This window comes from Lutjanus erythropterus, chromosome 12 (assembly GCF_056507025.1).
Source record: "Lutjanus erythropterus isolate fLutEry1 chromosome 12, fLutEry1.hap2, whole genome shotgun sequence".
Classification (NCBI taxonomy): Eukaryota; Metazoa; Chordata; class Actinopteri; order Lutjaniformes; family Lutjanidae; genus Lutjanus; species Lutjanus erythropterus.
In genome coordinates this window covers 12,273,428-12,288,950 of record NC_139328.1, presented here as the reverse complement: position 1 = coordinate 12,288,950, position 15,523 = coordinate 12,273,428, and the positions used below count along the sequence as shown (strand labels likewise).

General features: G+C 37.0%; 1 protein-coding gene across 2 annotated transcripts in view; it reads right to left on the bottom strand.

The window, feature by feature from the left end:
- The window catches only part of LOC146317688 (laminin subunit alpha-3-like), a 77,006-nt gene continuing 61,483 nt past the window's right edge, over positions 1–15,523 (bottom strand). For both annotated transcript variants that reach the window (XM_084731411.1, XM_084731410.1), the window contains exons 53-77: positions 15,334–15,475; positions 15,098–15,197; positions 14,902–15,018; positions 14,638–14,808; positions 14,386–14,537; positions 14,074–14,265; positions 13,838–13,986; positions 13,021–13,183; positions 12,793–12,920; positions 12,214–12,358; positions 12,004–12,099; positions 11,750–11,907; positions 11,527–11,644; positions 11,292–11,432; positions 11,051–11,181; positions 10,663–10,797; positions 10,052–10,172; positions 6,761–6,894; positions 6,386–6,566; positions 5,013–5,171; positions 4,766–4,931; positions 3,508–3,662; positions 3,105–3,198; positions 2,886–3,005; positions 1–1,688 (exon numbers count right to left, since the gene is read on the bottom strand). In XM_084731411.1, coding sequence (XP_084587537.1) covers positions 1,540–1,688; positions 2,886–3,005; positions 3,105–3,198; positions 3,508–3,662; positions 4,766–4,931; positions 5,013–5,171; positions 6,386–6,566; positions 6,761–6,894; positions 10,052–10,172; positions 10,663–10,797; positions 11,051–11,181; positions 11,292–11,432; positions 11,527–11,644; positions 11,750–11,907; positions 12,004–12,099; positions 12,214–12,358; positions 12,793–12,920; positions 13,021–13,183; positions 13,838–13,986; positions 14,074–14,265; positions 14,386–14,537; positions 14,638–14,808; positions 14,902–15,018; positions 15,098–15,197; positions 15,334–15,475 — 3,517 coding nt within the window. In that variant the 3' untranslated portion in view covers positions 1–1,539. The remainder of the gene's footprint in view (positions 1,689–2,885; positions 3,006–3,104; positions 3,199–3,507; positions 3,663–4,765; positions 4,932–5,012; positions 5,172–6,385; positions 6,567–6,760; positions 6,895–10,051; positions 10,173–10,662; positions 10,798–11,050; positions 11,182–11,291; positions 11,433–11,526; positions 11,645–11,749; positions 11,908–12,003; positions 12,100–12,213; positions 12,359–12,792; positions 12,921–13,020; positions 13,184–13,837; positions 13,987–14,073; positions 14,266–14,385; positions 14,538–14,637; positions 14,809–14,901; positions 15,019–15,097; positions 15,198–15,333; positions 15,476–15,523) is intronic.

Genomic DNA, 15,523 nt, shown 5'->3' with positions numbered 1-15,523 from the left:
GGTTTCAGAAACTGAAATTTTTTAAAGATACACTAGAGCAGTCCTTTATATGTTGTGGTAGTTATAATGTGCTGTGTGACACAGGACTCAGATTCTTCTTTCAAACAAGAAGAATGTCACTTTGGCATGGAGGTATACAGCATGATGGCACTCATTTATTATCTACAAATGTTTTAAAATTATCGTATAAATTATGCTGTGTCACTTTAAAAATCACTGTTTAGTAGCAAGTTATAACACTGTTTTCATACACTGATGGGGACAAGATCCAGTTACTGCTTGTACTAATTAATCTTACTTTACTTACTCAGACTTGTAATTGGCAAAATGGAGCCTTATTGTAAAGTAAAAGAACACATAACCATTCATTAAAGACTTATGTCATATTAACACATGACTATAATGAGAAAGGCTGCTGACAGCATGCATTGCCAAAAACCTTATGAATGTGGTGATTTGATGTTAGTTTGATATGCCACATGAAACATTCTGGTGATGAAGATACGCTGATGGCAGCCATAAACAATGAGATCTGAGACTTAATGGTACAGATAAATGTGGGCTCACTATTTGGCAAGCAACAGGTCACTGTTTGCATTTCTAATGTATTTCTAAAGTATTGTAACAGCTTATTAATGATTTATAAGTCTTAACAACCTAATTAAATAACCTAATTCTAAACCATTTATAAATCATTCATAAAGTTTTTTTTATAGTGGGCGTACTCAACTTGTGATACATGTGCACCACTTATGAAGGTGCTTATAATGCATTATAGGCAGGACCGTCGTAGAAAGTGCACCCATGCTGTTCTCTGGTGTAACTGACGTTTACAGCCACACAGAACGACCTCATGCATGAAAAAGGAATGCAAAAATGGAAAATGGATTCAGAACAACAGTAATACGAAAAGGGAATAACCATGTGATTTCACGTTTCCCGTGTGAGGACTCCACAATGTCTATTAAACCAGTTAAAATCCAGAATTCTACATGCTGGCACGTGGATATGAATATAAAATAGCCAAACAGCCCCTGAAATGTCTCTGAACTGAGCACCGTGGGTGTAAACGTAATTATTCTGGTATAAACAAAACAAACAACCAAAAAAAAAAAAATCAACTAATAATGTTGATCTCCATTAAAGCACCATCACAAAAGGCATCATTTGTCTTCTTAAAGTGCAGCCCTGACCAATCACAAGCATATTCAGTAGCATTTGATTGTCGACAGAAGATGAATGGACCAACACATCAGTAAAACATCTGTTAGAATATGCATTTGTGAATTGGTGCCGTGATACAAAATAAATACAGAAATGTTTAACCGAGCAGCAAATATTATGAACCTGTAAGCTGCTGCTCGTATTTACACGCAGACTCTCACACACACACTCGCGCACACTGAAACACACCCCTCATAATATACACATTCTTACACTCAAACACATTCTCTGTCTTGGTAACAGATTGCACATGGTTGGCGGTGGACGTGGTCCCAAGGATAGTTCAATGATGATGATGCAGCGAGACGTGTTCGCTCAGCCTGGACACTCTTTGAGGTTGACTGGACCGAACACGCTGGACAGCCTGTCCAAAGAGACCGGCTCACTGTTGATCCTCATGTCCTGGATGCATCCCACGAAGGACGATGTGACAGGGAGCATCTGTTGTTGTTGTATTGACATCTCTGCAGGAGACAGGTACATGTGTTTTCAGCCTTATTGTTTATGGACACTGTTGTTATATATTACAGTATACATATTTTTTTTACATATATTTTGTTCATTTCTTATTTTCTATTCTTTCTCTCTTTATAGGTATTGTTATATGTTGTAGTATTATGCATATATTTCGACATACTTCTCAAGTTTACTTTTCTTATAATTCTCTCTGTGCTTATATATATTTCTATTCATGAATGTGACGCAACCCAATATTCCCCAAAGCATCAATAAGTGTTTTCTAATTCTGAACTTGTATGTGATTACATTGTTCCAGTTCATTTTTTAAGAAATGTATTTGATATTGTTAGCTAATTGCATGTTAACTAACATTTAAATCCTCATTCTGTAAAATTTCCCCACAGCTTAAGAACAAGAAATATAAAAGTTATAGAATAAATAATGTAATAAAATAAAATATGTACATTAATTCTTTACATATAGAATAATTTCATTATGCATTTTACAGTATTTTATATTTTAAAAGTAGGGATATAACGATATATTGAATATTGAGATAAAATATGTCTCAATACCGTACCAGACTGGTACAATATTACATATTTTTCTGTATTGTTTTTATTTTATTTTATAAAAGGACTGCTCTGGAATGCTGCATTTTGTTTGGAAATTGTACACACATAAATCAAGAATTTAAGACAATTCATGGCATTTTTTTGCACATAATTAGGTCATGGCTGGCTACTTTTACTTTATTCTATTAAAGATGGAAAGCAGAAGCAGTTTATGTGAAAAGGAAAAACGAATATCATGAACAAAATTGCTGAACACAGACTTATTATTTGACAGTAAAAAAAAAAAATTCTTTGTGTCTTAAAATAGCTATAAATATTGTAGTTTTGTATTATGGTATTATCATACTTTTTGGTATCCTTACATCCTTATTTAAAAGTAATTTACATTTGTATGTAGTTATATTTTAAGAGCATCATAGTTTTGGGCTTAACTACACAACAGCTGTTTCTTGTTTATTTGACTGTACTGGCATATCTGTAATATATGTGATGTCACATTTTCCTCATATTTTTATACTGTATAATACGTTATCCTGCTGTAGTATTTTCATATTTTTTATATGCATGAATACACTCAACTAAAACTAAACTAAGTAGATTAACTCTCAGATTAAGATTAATACTCACCAGGAATGCCACCCACATACAAGGAATCTTTGGTCAAAGTTGTGGTGGAAGACGGTGGTCCAATCTTGTAATTGTCTATTGTGTCCACATGCAGCTGTACAACATTTTTCCTCTTGATTACTAGAAGACAAACAGACAGTGATTTAACGCAAATGAACATTAATATTGGGGATCTAAAATGAGTTAAAAGCAGTTTTAGTTTGACTGCGTGCAATTTACCTGAAATTTTATGAAACATTCCATCACATAAAGAAGCTTTTGGCTTCACTGACACCATGAATTCCCCTTTTCCATTGTTCACTTGTGCCACTACCTGTAAACAGGAGCCAAACACAGTGCTTTTATTGACGCGCACAGGGAACACGCTTTAATTAAAGACAAGAAAACAGCTGTATTCCTTAAATCCTGTGCCAAGTTCTTGTTAACTTCTACAGAGGAGCAACAAAAAGCATCATGACTGCAAACATCACAAACTGACTTCATGGGATGTGCAGTTATTTTTATTTCTATGATTTATTATCTATTCAACAAATCTACTTTGTATAATTTTTATACATAAAAAAAAACCCAAAACAAAACAACTAACGTGAAGTCTTTAAAGTGACGTATATTCAGGCCTCACCTCTCCTCCGAGCATGTAGACAGTGAAGTAGTGGCCCATCGAAGGTCCATACAGGCTCCTGCTGAAATCACCAACATGTAGCAGGAGTCCAGTCGGACTCCGTGGACGAATGTTAAACAGCAACTCAAAGCCGGAGCCCACGACAAAGGAGTCATCTGACACACAGAAAACAGATATCATCATGTTTAGACTTCAGACTGTAAGTATGAAAACAACAAGGCGGCAGATGTGAAATGAACTCATCAAGGACACTCTTTCTTCTTTCTCGTAGTTTCTTAGAAGGAACTGACATGTAACTAATTTCCTGGGAAATGTCCTTGAGAGGACTTTCTATTTTGGTTCTAATTATGGAGAAAATGGAGACGGTGTGCTTTAATTAATTAGTTCCAATTAATATCCAGTGTGTAAATTAGAGTGTTTTACTCAGAGCACTGCAGGAAGTTGACAAAAATATAAAAGGGGTTTTCATATAAGGTGGGAGTTTACTAGCATTCTCAAAATTGAACAAATATAGTATGTTAATATGTACCATGAATATTTTGAAAATACAAATATATTCATATTTGCTAAGTTTATATTTTATCAGTTCTTTCAAGGAAATATCTGTGGATTTTCACAACAGCTTATAACATCACCAGTTCTGCTTTTCTTTGTTTTTCTTAATGTAACTCTATTCACTTTTTTCACTCAAACACACAAATAGAATCAGATTTAATCATACAAAAATATGCAGTATTTAGGATACTTCTGAGGAAATTAACCAATCACTAGATCTGTAAAATATTCTCTGAATTACTGACATTACAACAATATTTCTGTGAGAAACTATTAGTTTTATTGCTAAATCACAATAAAAATTAAAAATTCACATTTCAAAATGTGAATTTAAAAAAAGACAATAAGACTATTTTATCATGTATTCTAGTGTATTTATTATATTGTGTATTCTATAGATATACTATATTACTATTCAATTTTGTGTTGAGTTAATTTAATTTATTTTATTATTTTTTGTGTTTATATTTTCTATTGATGAATATTTCTCTCTTCTTGTTATGTATACTATTGTGTACTTACTGTTACTGTGTGATCTATAAAGTATTTTCCAATCAGGGATCAGTACAAGTCTATCTATTTATCTTGGACACACTTAACTACTCATCCACATCTCATCTAATGAGAAGCTGATAGAGATCATTATAGTCATTAGAAATTCCTCTGCTGTATGATCAGATTGTTATCGGGGAGATGTACTCACTGATAATCACATGTGCTCCGTTCCCTGAGAAATAAGCCCCTCTCTGTGTCGGTCCCTCGAAGCAGGGGCCGGCTCCATGGCTTGTGGTTGGATTTGTCATCGGCGCTCCGTTCATTTTGAAATTGCGGATACAGCCTGACACACTTTGCTTTGGAAGAGCCTTGGACTGAAGTTTTTTAAAAAAAGAAGACATTAAAATTTGTGAATGAATTGTCTATGTGAATGCTTGTGTGATTTTTTTTTTTACCTTCAGCTCCTTGTGAAGAGACTCTGGAGCACTGCCCAGGTACACAGGTGACACAAACTGCTGCATGGACGTCAGCTCAGCACTCGTCAGCTGACCATCCTGAGCTCTGATCCCATCCACAACCAGCCGGAACTTCTTCTTCTCCAGACTGAATATGACCTACAAGCAGCACAGCCACCACACACATGAAGAATAATAACGAACGCTGGAAATGTGAAAAAGAGGCTGGCATTCTCATACAGTGATGTTATTACTCGTCTAAATAAACTGATCAGTCACAGCTGATTAAATCTTCAGCTTTATGTATTCTGGGTCTGTTTCTGGACGATATTATTGTGAATGAATGGAAGAAGTTATGGGTCCATCTGGCTACAACTAGAGGATGTAGACTAATATTAAAACACTGGAAATTGTCCAGCACATGCTGTTTTAAAGAATGGATTAAGCTTAAAACAGAAAAAGCTGCCCTTGAATGAGTCACATACGGAGTAATGGGGAGAACAGATATTTTCAAACCATCTGATGCTCCTTTCTGGCCTTAATGGAAGGAAGTTTTGACTACATTTGTACTGGCAGATGGTAAATTGAACTGGTGGGTTCAGATGTAACTAACTATAGGCACACTGTCTGTTTGTTTTTCTGTAATGGTGTGTTATTTTGTGTTGCCCACAGCTGTGTCTGGTGCTGAAACTGCCTTGAGTGGTGTGTGTGCACCCTGGTTTAATCTAATGGAAGAAATATTTCTGTTTGTGGACTATCTGTTATTACGATGATGTCTGGTTCAATTTTCTTGAAAAAAAAAAAAGTTGTGTGTTCCTGTTGTTTTAAAGCTGACCGTGTTTTGCACAGAAGGTTTTTCTATTATGGTATAAACTACTGAATATACAGATGGTCCTCTTGCTGTTTTGTGGGATTATTGAGAGTTGGTGTATTTACTACCCCCATTTTTACTTAAATATTTAATTACTTTGATTCAGCTGAGCCCTTTAAAGTCCTACATTACAAGTAAAACTAGCATAATATGTCTCTGTGGGTGGGCTTATACTTCTGAAAATGTGTTTTTTTTTCCTTCTGATGTATATGTAGATTGACTGAAACCCCTATTTAGTTGTACTATGAGGTACATACTACAACACAGCTGTCGACTGTCATGCTCTACTTAACTACTATGTCCCTTTATGATTGATGTGTCTTGAGAAAGGTCTTTGTGACTGAAATGTCAGGACTTTTTAAATAAATCAATGCAGAATGCAAAAATATCAAGAAATAATAATAATAATAATAAGAAGAAGAAATTGAGCTTTGTTCTATAATGTGGATTGAATTATTCCGTTATAGCAGTTTCATGTAAAGTATGATATGAGTCCACTGACCGAGTGCCACTTTCCATCATTGTACTTCTCCCTGTTGAAGATTTCCTTCTGTTTGCCTACAGACAGTCTGATCCTGCCTTTGGATATGTATAAAGCGAGATGAGAGCGCCCTCCTCTGGTAGTAGCGAAGAACAGCAGGCCTTCAGGAGCTCGAGTTTTGACATCCAGAGAGAAGTGGGGCCTGGAGAGGATAAAGAAAGACTTCTTCATCTTTGGTGTTTGTGTGTGTTGGCTCTAACATGACTGCAGCATTGTTCTGGAGATGATGGACTCAGCCAAGTAGTCTTTTAATTAAGAAATCTTCCACTGAAGGTGTCGTGTGCGTGCATGCATGTGTTGTGAAATGATCCCGTGAAGTTAAGACAGGTTACTCACCTGGGCTGCAGGACCTGTAGAGGAAGGCTGTAGCTCAGGCTGCTCACAGGACCACCGAGGCGATACGCGTGTTGGACCAGGGCTGGTAGTGCACATGGTGACAGACTTTCATTTATTTTCTGCATCTCGGCCTCCTAAAACGGCACAACATTAACACAAGAGACTCAGACTCAAGGTCAAAGATCACTGATTGTTCTTTGGGAAGTCTCCAACAGGGTTCCACTCTGTCAAAAATACAGATGAAAGGGTTTCAAATGACAACAATGGTTAACATCTATAAAATACCATACATAATGAATCAAACTGGGGCTGCACACACAGACAGCGACAATAAAGACCTTATAAGCTGAGCTAAGAACTGACCGTTACACTGAATAAATTAATGATTATTTTTATTCTCCTTCTTCTTCTAATTATTTTGTAGATTAACTGACTAGGGATGCAACAGTATATTGAATACAGAGATATGATAAAAAAAAAAAATACCATGACAATATCTACCACGGTATTAAATGGTTACTAATTTTATTAATTTTTGTTTTGTTTTATTTTATAAAAAAAAGACTGCTGAATTATTTTTGTTTTGGTATTGTATATACATTATTCAAATACTGATTGCAAAAGACAATTTTTTGCACATGCTTAGGTCGTGGCTGGCTACTTTTTATTTTATTAAAGAAGCACTTTAAGTTAAAAGGAAAAATTAATTTTATATGTACAAAAAAATTGCTGGACACATCAGTCTTTATTTTTCTTTTGTTTTTAATATTGTGATAAATATTGCATCTTGGACTTTTTGTCGTAATATTATTGTGCCTTGAGTTTTTGGTATTGTTACACCCCTATAATCAACTAATCCACTTGGTTAATAAAATAAAATGTCAGAAAATACTGAATAATGGCCACCACAATTTCCCAAAGCCTCAGTAATCTTATTCACATTGATTCTTTGTCCATCCAACACCACAAACAATCAAATACATTCAAGTCACTATCATAGGAAACACAGAATGTGCAAGTTCTGTGTTTCCTATGATAGTTAACTACAAACATGTAATAGCTGAGGAAAAGTACAATCTGGTTAATTATGATTTCATCACTCCTATGTGATCTTAACTGGGAGGTCAGTTTGGATCGTGTGATTGCGACTACAAAATAATGCATAAATTGAGGTTTATACTATAACATCGGGCTTCTAACCCAACAAACTACGCAGATGTGTTTGGTTTCAACTTTAGTTAGGATTTAAAGCTGTGTTTGTTATACTGTTCCATACAGCTTGCAGGGAAGTAGTTGCTCTACTGATCTGAGTGATTTTAGTTCGGTGTAAACTTAAAAATAACAGGGGCTTACTTATATAGACGTGTGGCAGAAGTGCAGAGATTATAAATCAGTGAACAGACTCAAAGACCTTTCTGAAATGGCTCATGTAGTCCTGATACTATAGAAAACACCAATTAAGTATTGAGGGCCGGCTCACACCAAAGAAATCGTATTACACACATAAGATATTACAGAATACAATATGAGAACCTCATGAATCACGACTGAGGGTCACAGCACCATTGCATGTGTAGTGTACTGTAATGTCAGCTGATTATTGTTCTTGTATGAACTCATGCAGCAGCTCAGAATTCATTATTCAGGCGATCTGTTGTGTCTCATGGGGTGTCTGAGAATAGATTGCGGCGGTGATACAGCCTCGTTGAGTCAAATACATCGAGCTTAGTAAGTTATGATGGGCATGCAAGATCAGTGATTTGAAGAAATGGTGTAATCATGCTTTTGAGAACATGGAATTAAATGTCTTTGAACATAGTAAGCTCAACTCTTAGCTGTGAAATCCTAACATTTCATCCCAGGTATTGCTTCCAAACATCTCACAGGCTACAATACTGATAATGTAGCTCAGGGTTTCTCAAACTTAAAGCCATCCAATTTAGAGTTTCAAAAAAAAGGTGGAGAAAACTCACAATTTCAAGGCAACTGCCTTCACTACATTTTCCAGTTTTCAATCAAACTCAGACCTTTAAGTTCTGAAATAAACTAAACAAAGTTTGGCCAATACAAATTGTTTAGGGTTCCTAAAACTCAAGTTTATCTAAAGAAGAAAGGTAAATTATCTCAACAAAACATTATTACTTAGTAAAACTTTTTCAGAACTAAGAGTCTGAGTCTGAGTTGGGCTCAAAAGTCAGAAATCTATTGAGGTACGTTCTCTTGAACTTGAACAAGTTTTCTCGTTTCTCATTTTTACAGTGAAGGGATGGTAAATTTGATGAATCTGAGAAGTCTAGATTTGTTTGTTCAGTCAAGTTTATTCATGTAGCCTAGTATTACATACAAAACCCCAAAGGGCTTTACTGAGCCACAACAGCATGGCTTTCCATTTAAATTAAAAGTATAAGTTTGAAACATATAATTTCTATCCATCTATGTCCTTATAAGGAGAATATAAAACTATACAAAAGGCCAAAACATGTTGAGAAATGCAGCTCCTGTTGTGTTTACTGGATATTAACCATGATGATTAGTTATTTTATTAAAGAGTGAAGTTAACATGTATATCATTATATAATCAGGCATGTGAGTGTTTCCATTAGTTGACAATAGTGAGTTAGAGGACATGTGCTTGTGAAGGACTGTTAGAAAGTGGTTCAGTTACATGAAAGAAGGAAAAGAGACATGAGTTGATTTCAAGCTTGTTATTCACAAGTTTTTGTTTGTAATTACTGGATAAATAGAATAGACAGATACAATACATTTAATCATTCTTATGATTATTGGGAATGTTCATGCAACGTTTTTTTTTATTTAAACACACTGCAGATGAATGAGGTTGTGCATAAGAAACAGAACATTGAGGTGCAAGCTGCCAGTTTTTCATGTCAATATTAGATTCTTGTCAGCATCGGCAGGTCTTAGGGCTCCTTCTTCTTCATCTCTGGAAATAAGGCAGCAAAATATTATGTAAATGATGTCAACATAAGACCAAAAACACTGTGTGAGTTTAATCTACAACAACAGTATTATACAGTAGTTTCCCTGTATACATTTACGAAAGTTACAAAAGAGAAAGATAAAAGTGGGTATGACTTACTGCTGGTAAGTGGACTCAATCGTCAACTCACCATGTTCATTATGTATATATTATACCTTTGACAAATAATGTCACTTAATTCAAAGAAAACAGAAGTTTGAATTAAACAAGTTTTTTCACTTGTTTACTTGTCTTTTGAATGTTAAAATTCATTACTGAAATAAGTGTGGGCATGAAAGACAAACACTCACCTTCTTAGAGATGCGGTCCAGCATCAGCTGAGCAGGACTGTCAGCAGTACACACATCCAGCAAGACATTTCCAGAAGCCTGGAACTTGCTGAAGTCCTCAGCCTTGAACAGACTTGGTTGCCTGCAAACAGACAAACAGATATAAACACCATGCCTCATAGTACCACGATATTTATCAGGGCTGGGTTTTGGGGTAACACTTCATAATAACCGCCATGTTAAAATAAGTTGTAACACAACACAACAAATTTGATGGTGTTGACAGTTCACAGCATGCTGAGATGTCACCGAATCACTCAAAAATATGACCTTTCCACAACTGCACATGCCTATAACATCTATTTAAAATAAATGCATAAAATGCGGATGAATTATTTCAGGAATGCTTCAAGTCACATGAATTAGTACTGAATGAGGTAGAAAAGACAAGGAACCAAATTAAGTACTCTATGGGTATCGGTGTGACTTTAAGGGCACTTGTATTGATACTGGTATCATAAGTTTTTAAACCACACCCAGCCCTAATATTTGGTGCACAAACAATCACTACTTGACTTCAGGTCGTCTTGAGGTATGCCAAACTTATTTAGTGCAAACTGAGGAGATCTTACCGTCTTGTGTAGAGGTTGGAAACGCAGCCTTTGAATGTGTCCTGTCCCAGGAACAAGGAGCCAGCTGTGTCACGTATGGAAGTGCTGCCACTCTGCTCCTGGCCTGCATCTTCATCATCAATAAGCAGCTCGATGCTGTTTGGAGAATCATCATGGTTATTTTTAATACACTTAAATACACTTTAGAGCTTACTTTACAGCTTTACAGAGACGTTTGCTTTTAACTGCTGGGCAACATACGTATGTCACTGTGCATTTTCTATTTATGTATAACTGAGCAACTATTACCTGCTAAAACCAAAAACAGGCTGTCATATGTTAAATGTGAGTATGGATGTGCATATTGTTGCTTATAGATTTGAATGTAAAAGCATGAACTCTTTCATACCTTGCACCTCTTTTGGTCACAGTCAAATAATGCCACTGGTTGTCATTATATTGTCTGTTTGACCTCCAGATCTTGTTGTTGAAATTGAGAATCACGTGGCCATTTTCCAATCTCAGATTCATTCCATTAGTCTGGAAAACAGAAGAAAAAAAGTTTTTCAGCCTGCCGTCTCCCATGAATCTAATCACAAAAGCCACGATTGAAACATCGGATTTCAAAATGAACAAATGTATGGACTGACCTGCTGTTTGTCCTGCAGAATGATACCCTGATTCTCTGTGCTCTTGAATCCGATGGAGACAGTGACGTCATTAGCCAGATCGAAGTCGGCAAGCTTGGCTGACAGGGAGCTTCCCAAGCTGAACTCTGCTTTACGGGTAATCTAGACAAGAACATTGGCAAAATGTTAATTAGTCGGTTTGGGCAGTGATATAAATGTTGGTAACTGGTTTGGGATACAGGGAGTAATGTCCTACCAAGGAATCCTTGGGACAACCTTTGCTGATGCCCACTCGCTCAGCTACAGGTTTAAAGTCTTTATTCAGCTTCAGATTCTTCACGCATCCTTTGAATGGCTGCATGGTGATGTTGAATCTGTGAGGAGGAACAGAAACTCATGTTATTCACCATAAAGTGGGAAAAGTTTGAAACCTAACTCACAACACACAATGATTAGGAGGAAAATTGATCAGAACATACTTCTCTCTCAAGTCCTGTGGCGCACCACCGATGTAGTATTCTTTAAATTCGTCGTTCTTGTATGCAGCTTGAGCTGAGACCACTTCTTTATTGGCCATCCGGACTGTCATTTTTCCTGCGCTTGTACTGATGATGAGGACTTCAACGAAGTCGTTCGTCTGAAGGATAGAGAAGCAAGATGCCGTTCACTAAATGATGCTTTATGCACAAGTGTTATCTGGCTAAGCAGTGCTCAGGAAGCAAAATAAGCTTACTGGGAAGATTTTCTGGTTCTTTGTAGCCGGTGCGTCGAGCAAATTACTACGCAGGAAAACGACGCCCTGCTCCATCGTCACAGTGAAGTATTTGTCCTACATTGAAGAGGAGATAGAGTAATCAAATTCCAAGTAGTATGTACATATCTACTTAAAATGCATCCAATGCAGATTTTTTTAAAGTAACAATGAAAGTGATAAATAGTTTACCTCACTTCCTATGTATAAGAGCAGACCATTTTCTGAACGAGTATGCACGCTCATACCGATGAGGAGGACAGGAGATTTTTTATCTATAATCACTTTGCCATATCCAGTGCCTTCATAGTAATCAGAATCCACTGGAGGTACGTATCTGTGAAGACAGGAGAAAAAGTCAGAAAATAATATTTAAAAAAATCTATAGGCTTTATTCATCTTTGACAATTTCACACTAAACATGTTTGGTCTGTTACAAGAGTGCAGATTAAAATAACTTAAAACAATTAGCAAATTGTTGCCAATTACTTTTCTGTCAATTACTCGATTAATCCACTAATCATTTCAGCTGTACTTATGTTTGTATATTTTTTGTGTGAAAAAATCTTTCAGTGTAAATTAATTAGTAACTGAACCTGTCAAATAATTGTAGTGGAGTAAAAAATACAATTATTCCCTTTGAATTGTAGTTGAGTAGGAAGTCGAAAGTGGAATGAAAAGAACAGGTACCTCAAATTTGTTCTAAATGTACTGAGTTACACTCCACCACTAAGTATAGTCCCTCTCAACACTACTGACTGTAGGACCTACCTCTTGCATGGAGTATTTTTATTGATGTTCACTGCATTTTGGAAGTTATAGAGGCTGATGACTTTGTCATTAAAAGAGGAGAACTCGATGCAGCCTTTGTACTTGGGGAACCTGAGTGAGTCTGGCAGCTGAGTAGAAGCAAAATAGAGAACGGTGTTAATGAAAAGCCACGCTGGTTAAAATAAAACAAAATAAAAGTATTGCTGTCCCTATTTCCTTGCTGCTTACAGTGAAGTTGTCAGGGTAGCCTCCAACATAGAACACAGTATCGCTGGGAGTGAGGTCCAGGAGGTTCTTCTTTTCCAATCCTTGTTTGCTTTTTGTAATTGGCGTACCGGGTGTGCTTGAGGTGATATCTTTGGTGAGGGTCATCTGTGCATCTTGGTAAATTCTAAATCAAAAAAGGGAAAAAAATGTCCACATGTTCATCAGATTCACAACATTCACATTCTTCATAAATCTATTTCAGAGCTACGTAGTAGGGCCTCATGTCCACATAGTGATATCCCAATATCACAAATCACAATATGTCTCAAGGAGTTTTGCAATCTGCACGGTGTGCAAAACCACCTGTTTTGTAGACCTTCAAAGAGTATGGAAAAACTCGCCTCAAAAAAAACCTTTACACAGGGAAAAAAAGAGAAACCTCAGCAAGGGCCACAGAGGAGGCATTCCCCTCCCAGAATGGACAATTGTGCAATAGATGTCGCAAGAAAATTCAACTGCCGTTGTTGCACAGTCAAGCATCGCCCCTTTGGTTTTGATTATCTGTTTGTATCTATTTGTTTGAGATTTTTTCTCCATGTCCAGCGTTGAGCAGCTGTAACATGCTGGTTAACTACATTCATTTCCTATTAATTTTTCACAATAAAAGTCCCCCAATATTTTGCTATCTAAAAGTTTTTATTATGAAGCATTAAAGTCTGGAAATGTTTAGTTTAGAAAAAAAAAACACTATATGGACATGGGCTGGGAATAAAAGAGTGAAAATTATACTGAACACTGAAAATAGGTGAATTATAGAAGAATTAAGCTGTCGGTTTACCTGTGTAGGTCCACTCTGTCAAACTTGGCTGGCTCAGATGCAGACCTGGTGATGGTACCCGTTTCTATCTCATACTCCCGTCCGTTGAGCTTGTACACGCCGTACAGCACGTTGTTCCTCAGAGCCATACCTATGTAGTTCTTAGAGGACTGCAAGAGATAGTTTGTTAATACAATGCCTACAATTACAAGCTAAATCTTTATTTGAAAACATTCACAATCAGTCAGATCACTTACATCTCTGTTGCCGAGGTACAACACAAACATGTCTCCTTCGCTGGCCTGTCTGCGTCTGCGTCTTCCATCTCCCCTGCCTTCAGGTCTCTGCAGCGACAGAGACAGAGTTGTGTAGGCCTTCAGATCCTCCAAATCCTTTGGTGGACGCAGCTCCACGTGACCCTCGCCTGTGAACTTCATTGGGATCACAATCTGAGGAAAGACGAAAGTAAAGTAAAGGGAAATTAGACCAATCGAGGAAAAATAAGGGACAAGTTGGTTTGATTTGGGCTTTGGTTACAGTATGAATGCATTTGAAGCGCGTGACCTCACCCTGTTAGCTGCGTCCCGAGCCTGTTCAATGAGCTCTTTGATCTTCTTGATGTTCTCAGTTATGTTGCTAATGGGAGTGAACTTCGAGGTCAGGGTCTCCACTTCGGAGATCTTATCATTCAGAGATGGGATGGTGTTCAACAAGTCCTTCACTGCAAGTAAAAGGTAAAAAGGAGAGAAAAAAATGGTTATTGTGTACCATAAAGTAAAAAAAAACCATAGCGCCTAGAGACATCTTTTTCAAAATCTCACCTGACTTGTCCACCTCGTTCAACACATTGCCCAGGTTGGAGTCTCCAGGAGTGACACTGATCTTGTCAATTTCATTTCTGATTGTGTTCAGTTTGTCCATAGTGTCGCTGGCCGTGTCATTGGCTGCAGCTGCCTTCCTCTTGGCTTCGTCAATCATACCAGCAATGTCATCTGAAAATGAAGAGGGATAATGAACTCTGGTATTAGACTGACACAGGCAGTTAAACAGTCATGCTAATCCTGTAATGCCCTGACTTGTTCTACCTCTTTTGATGCCATTTAATTGGTTCTGTGCATCCTGCAGGTCTTTTTCAAGAGCTTTCTTCTTCGTGTCAGCGTCCTTCAGGCGCTTCTTCAGGTCACTGACATCGTCTGCAGCGTCTGTTACAAAACAACGGTATTAGTGACTGAGCTTTTGGGTTATTAGAAAAACAGCAGTTTAATAGTAGGGATGAATTACCTTTAAGGTCATTTTCTGCGTCCCTTGCATTCTGCAGTAGATCCTCACCGGTCTCTTTCAGGTCTTTTGCTCTTTCTGTCAGCTTCTGATTTTTTACATTCTAAAGGAAGAAAAAAAACATATTGGTTAAAGTGAAACAAAATTCCAAAAAGTTATTACAATATTCAGTCAGATACTAAATATTTACTTGAACTAATAGCTATTTAAAGTAGTAAGGTATCAAGTCTGTGGCTTACATTCAAGGCGTTGTCTGCTGCTTCTTTGGCCTCATTAGCTGCAGCTTCAGCGGCAATAATTGCATCTGTGATGTTCTTGTAGGCATCAATAGCGTCTTTGGCATTGCGCACCTCAGGACGTCCACTTGCATTCTTCACAACGCTGTAATACACGTTAACAAGAGGAGAAAATAAACCCAAAATGCATGGA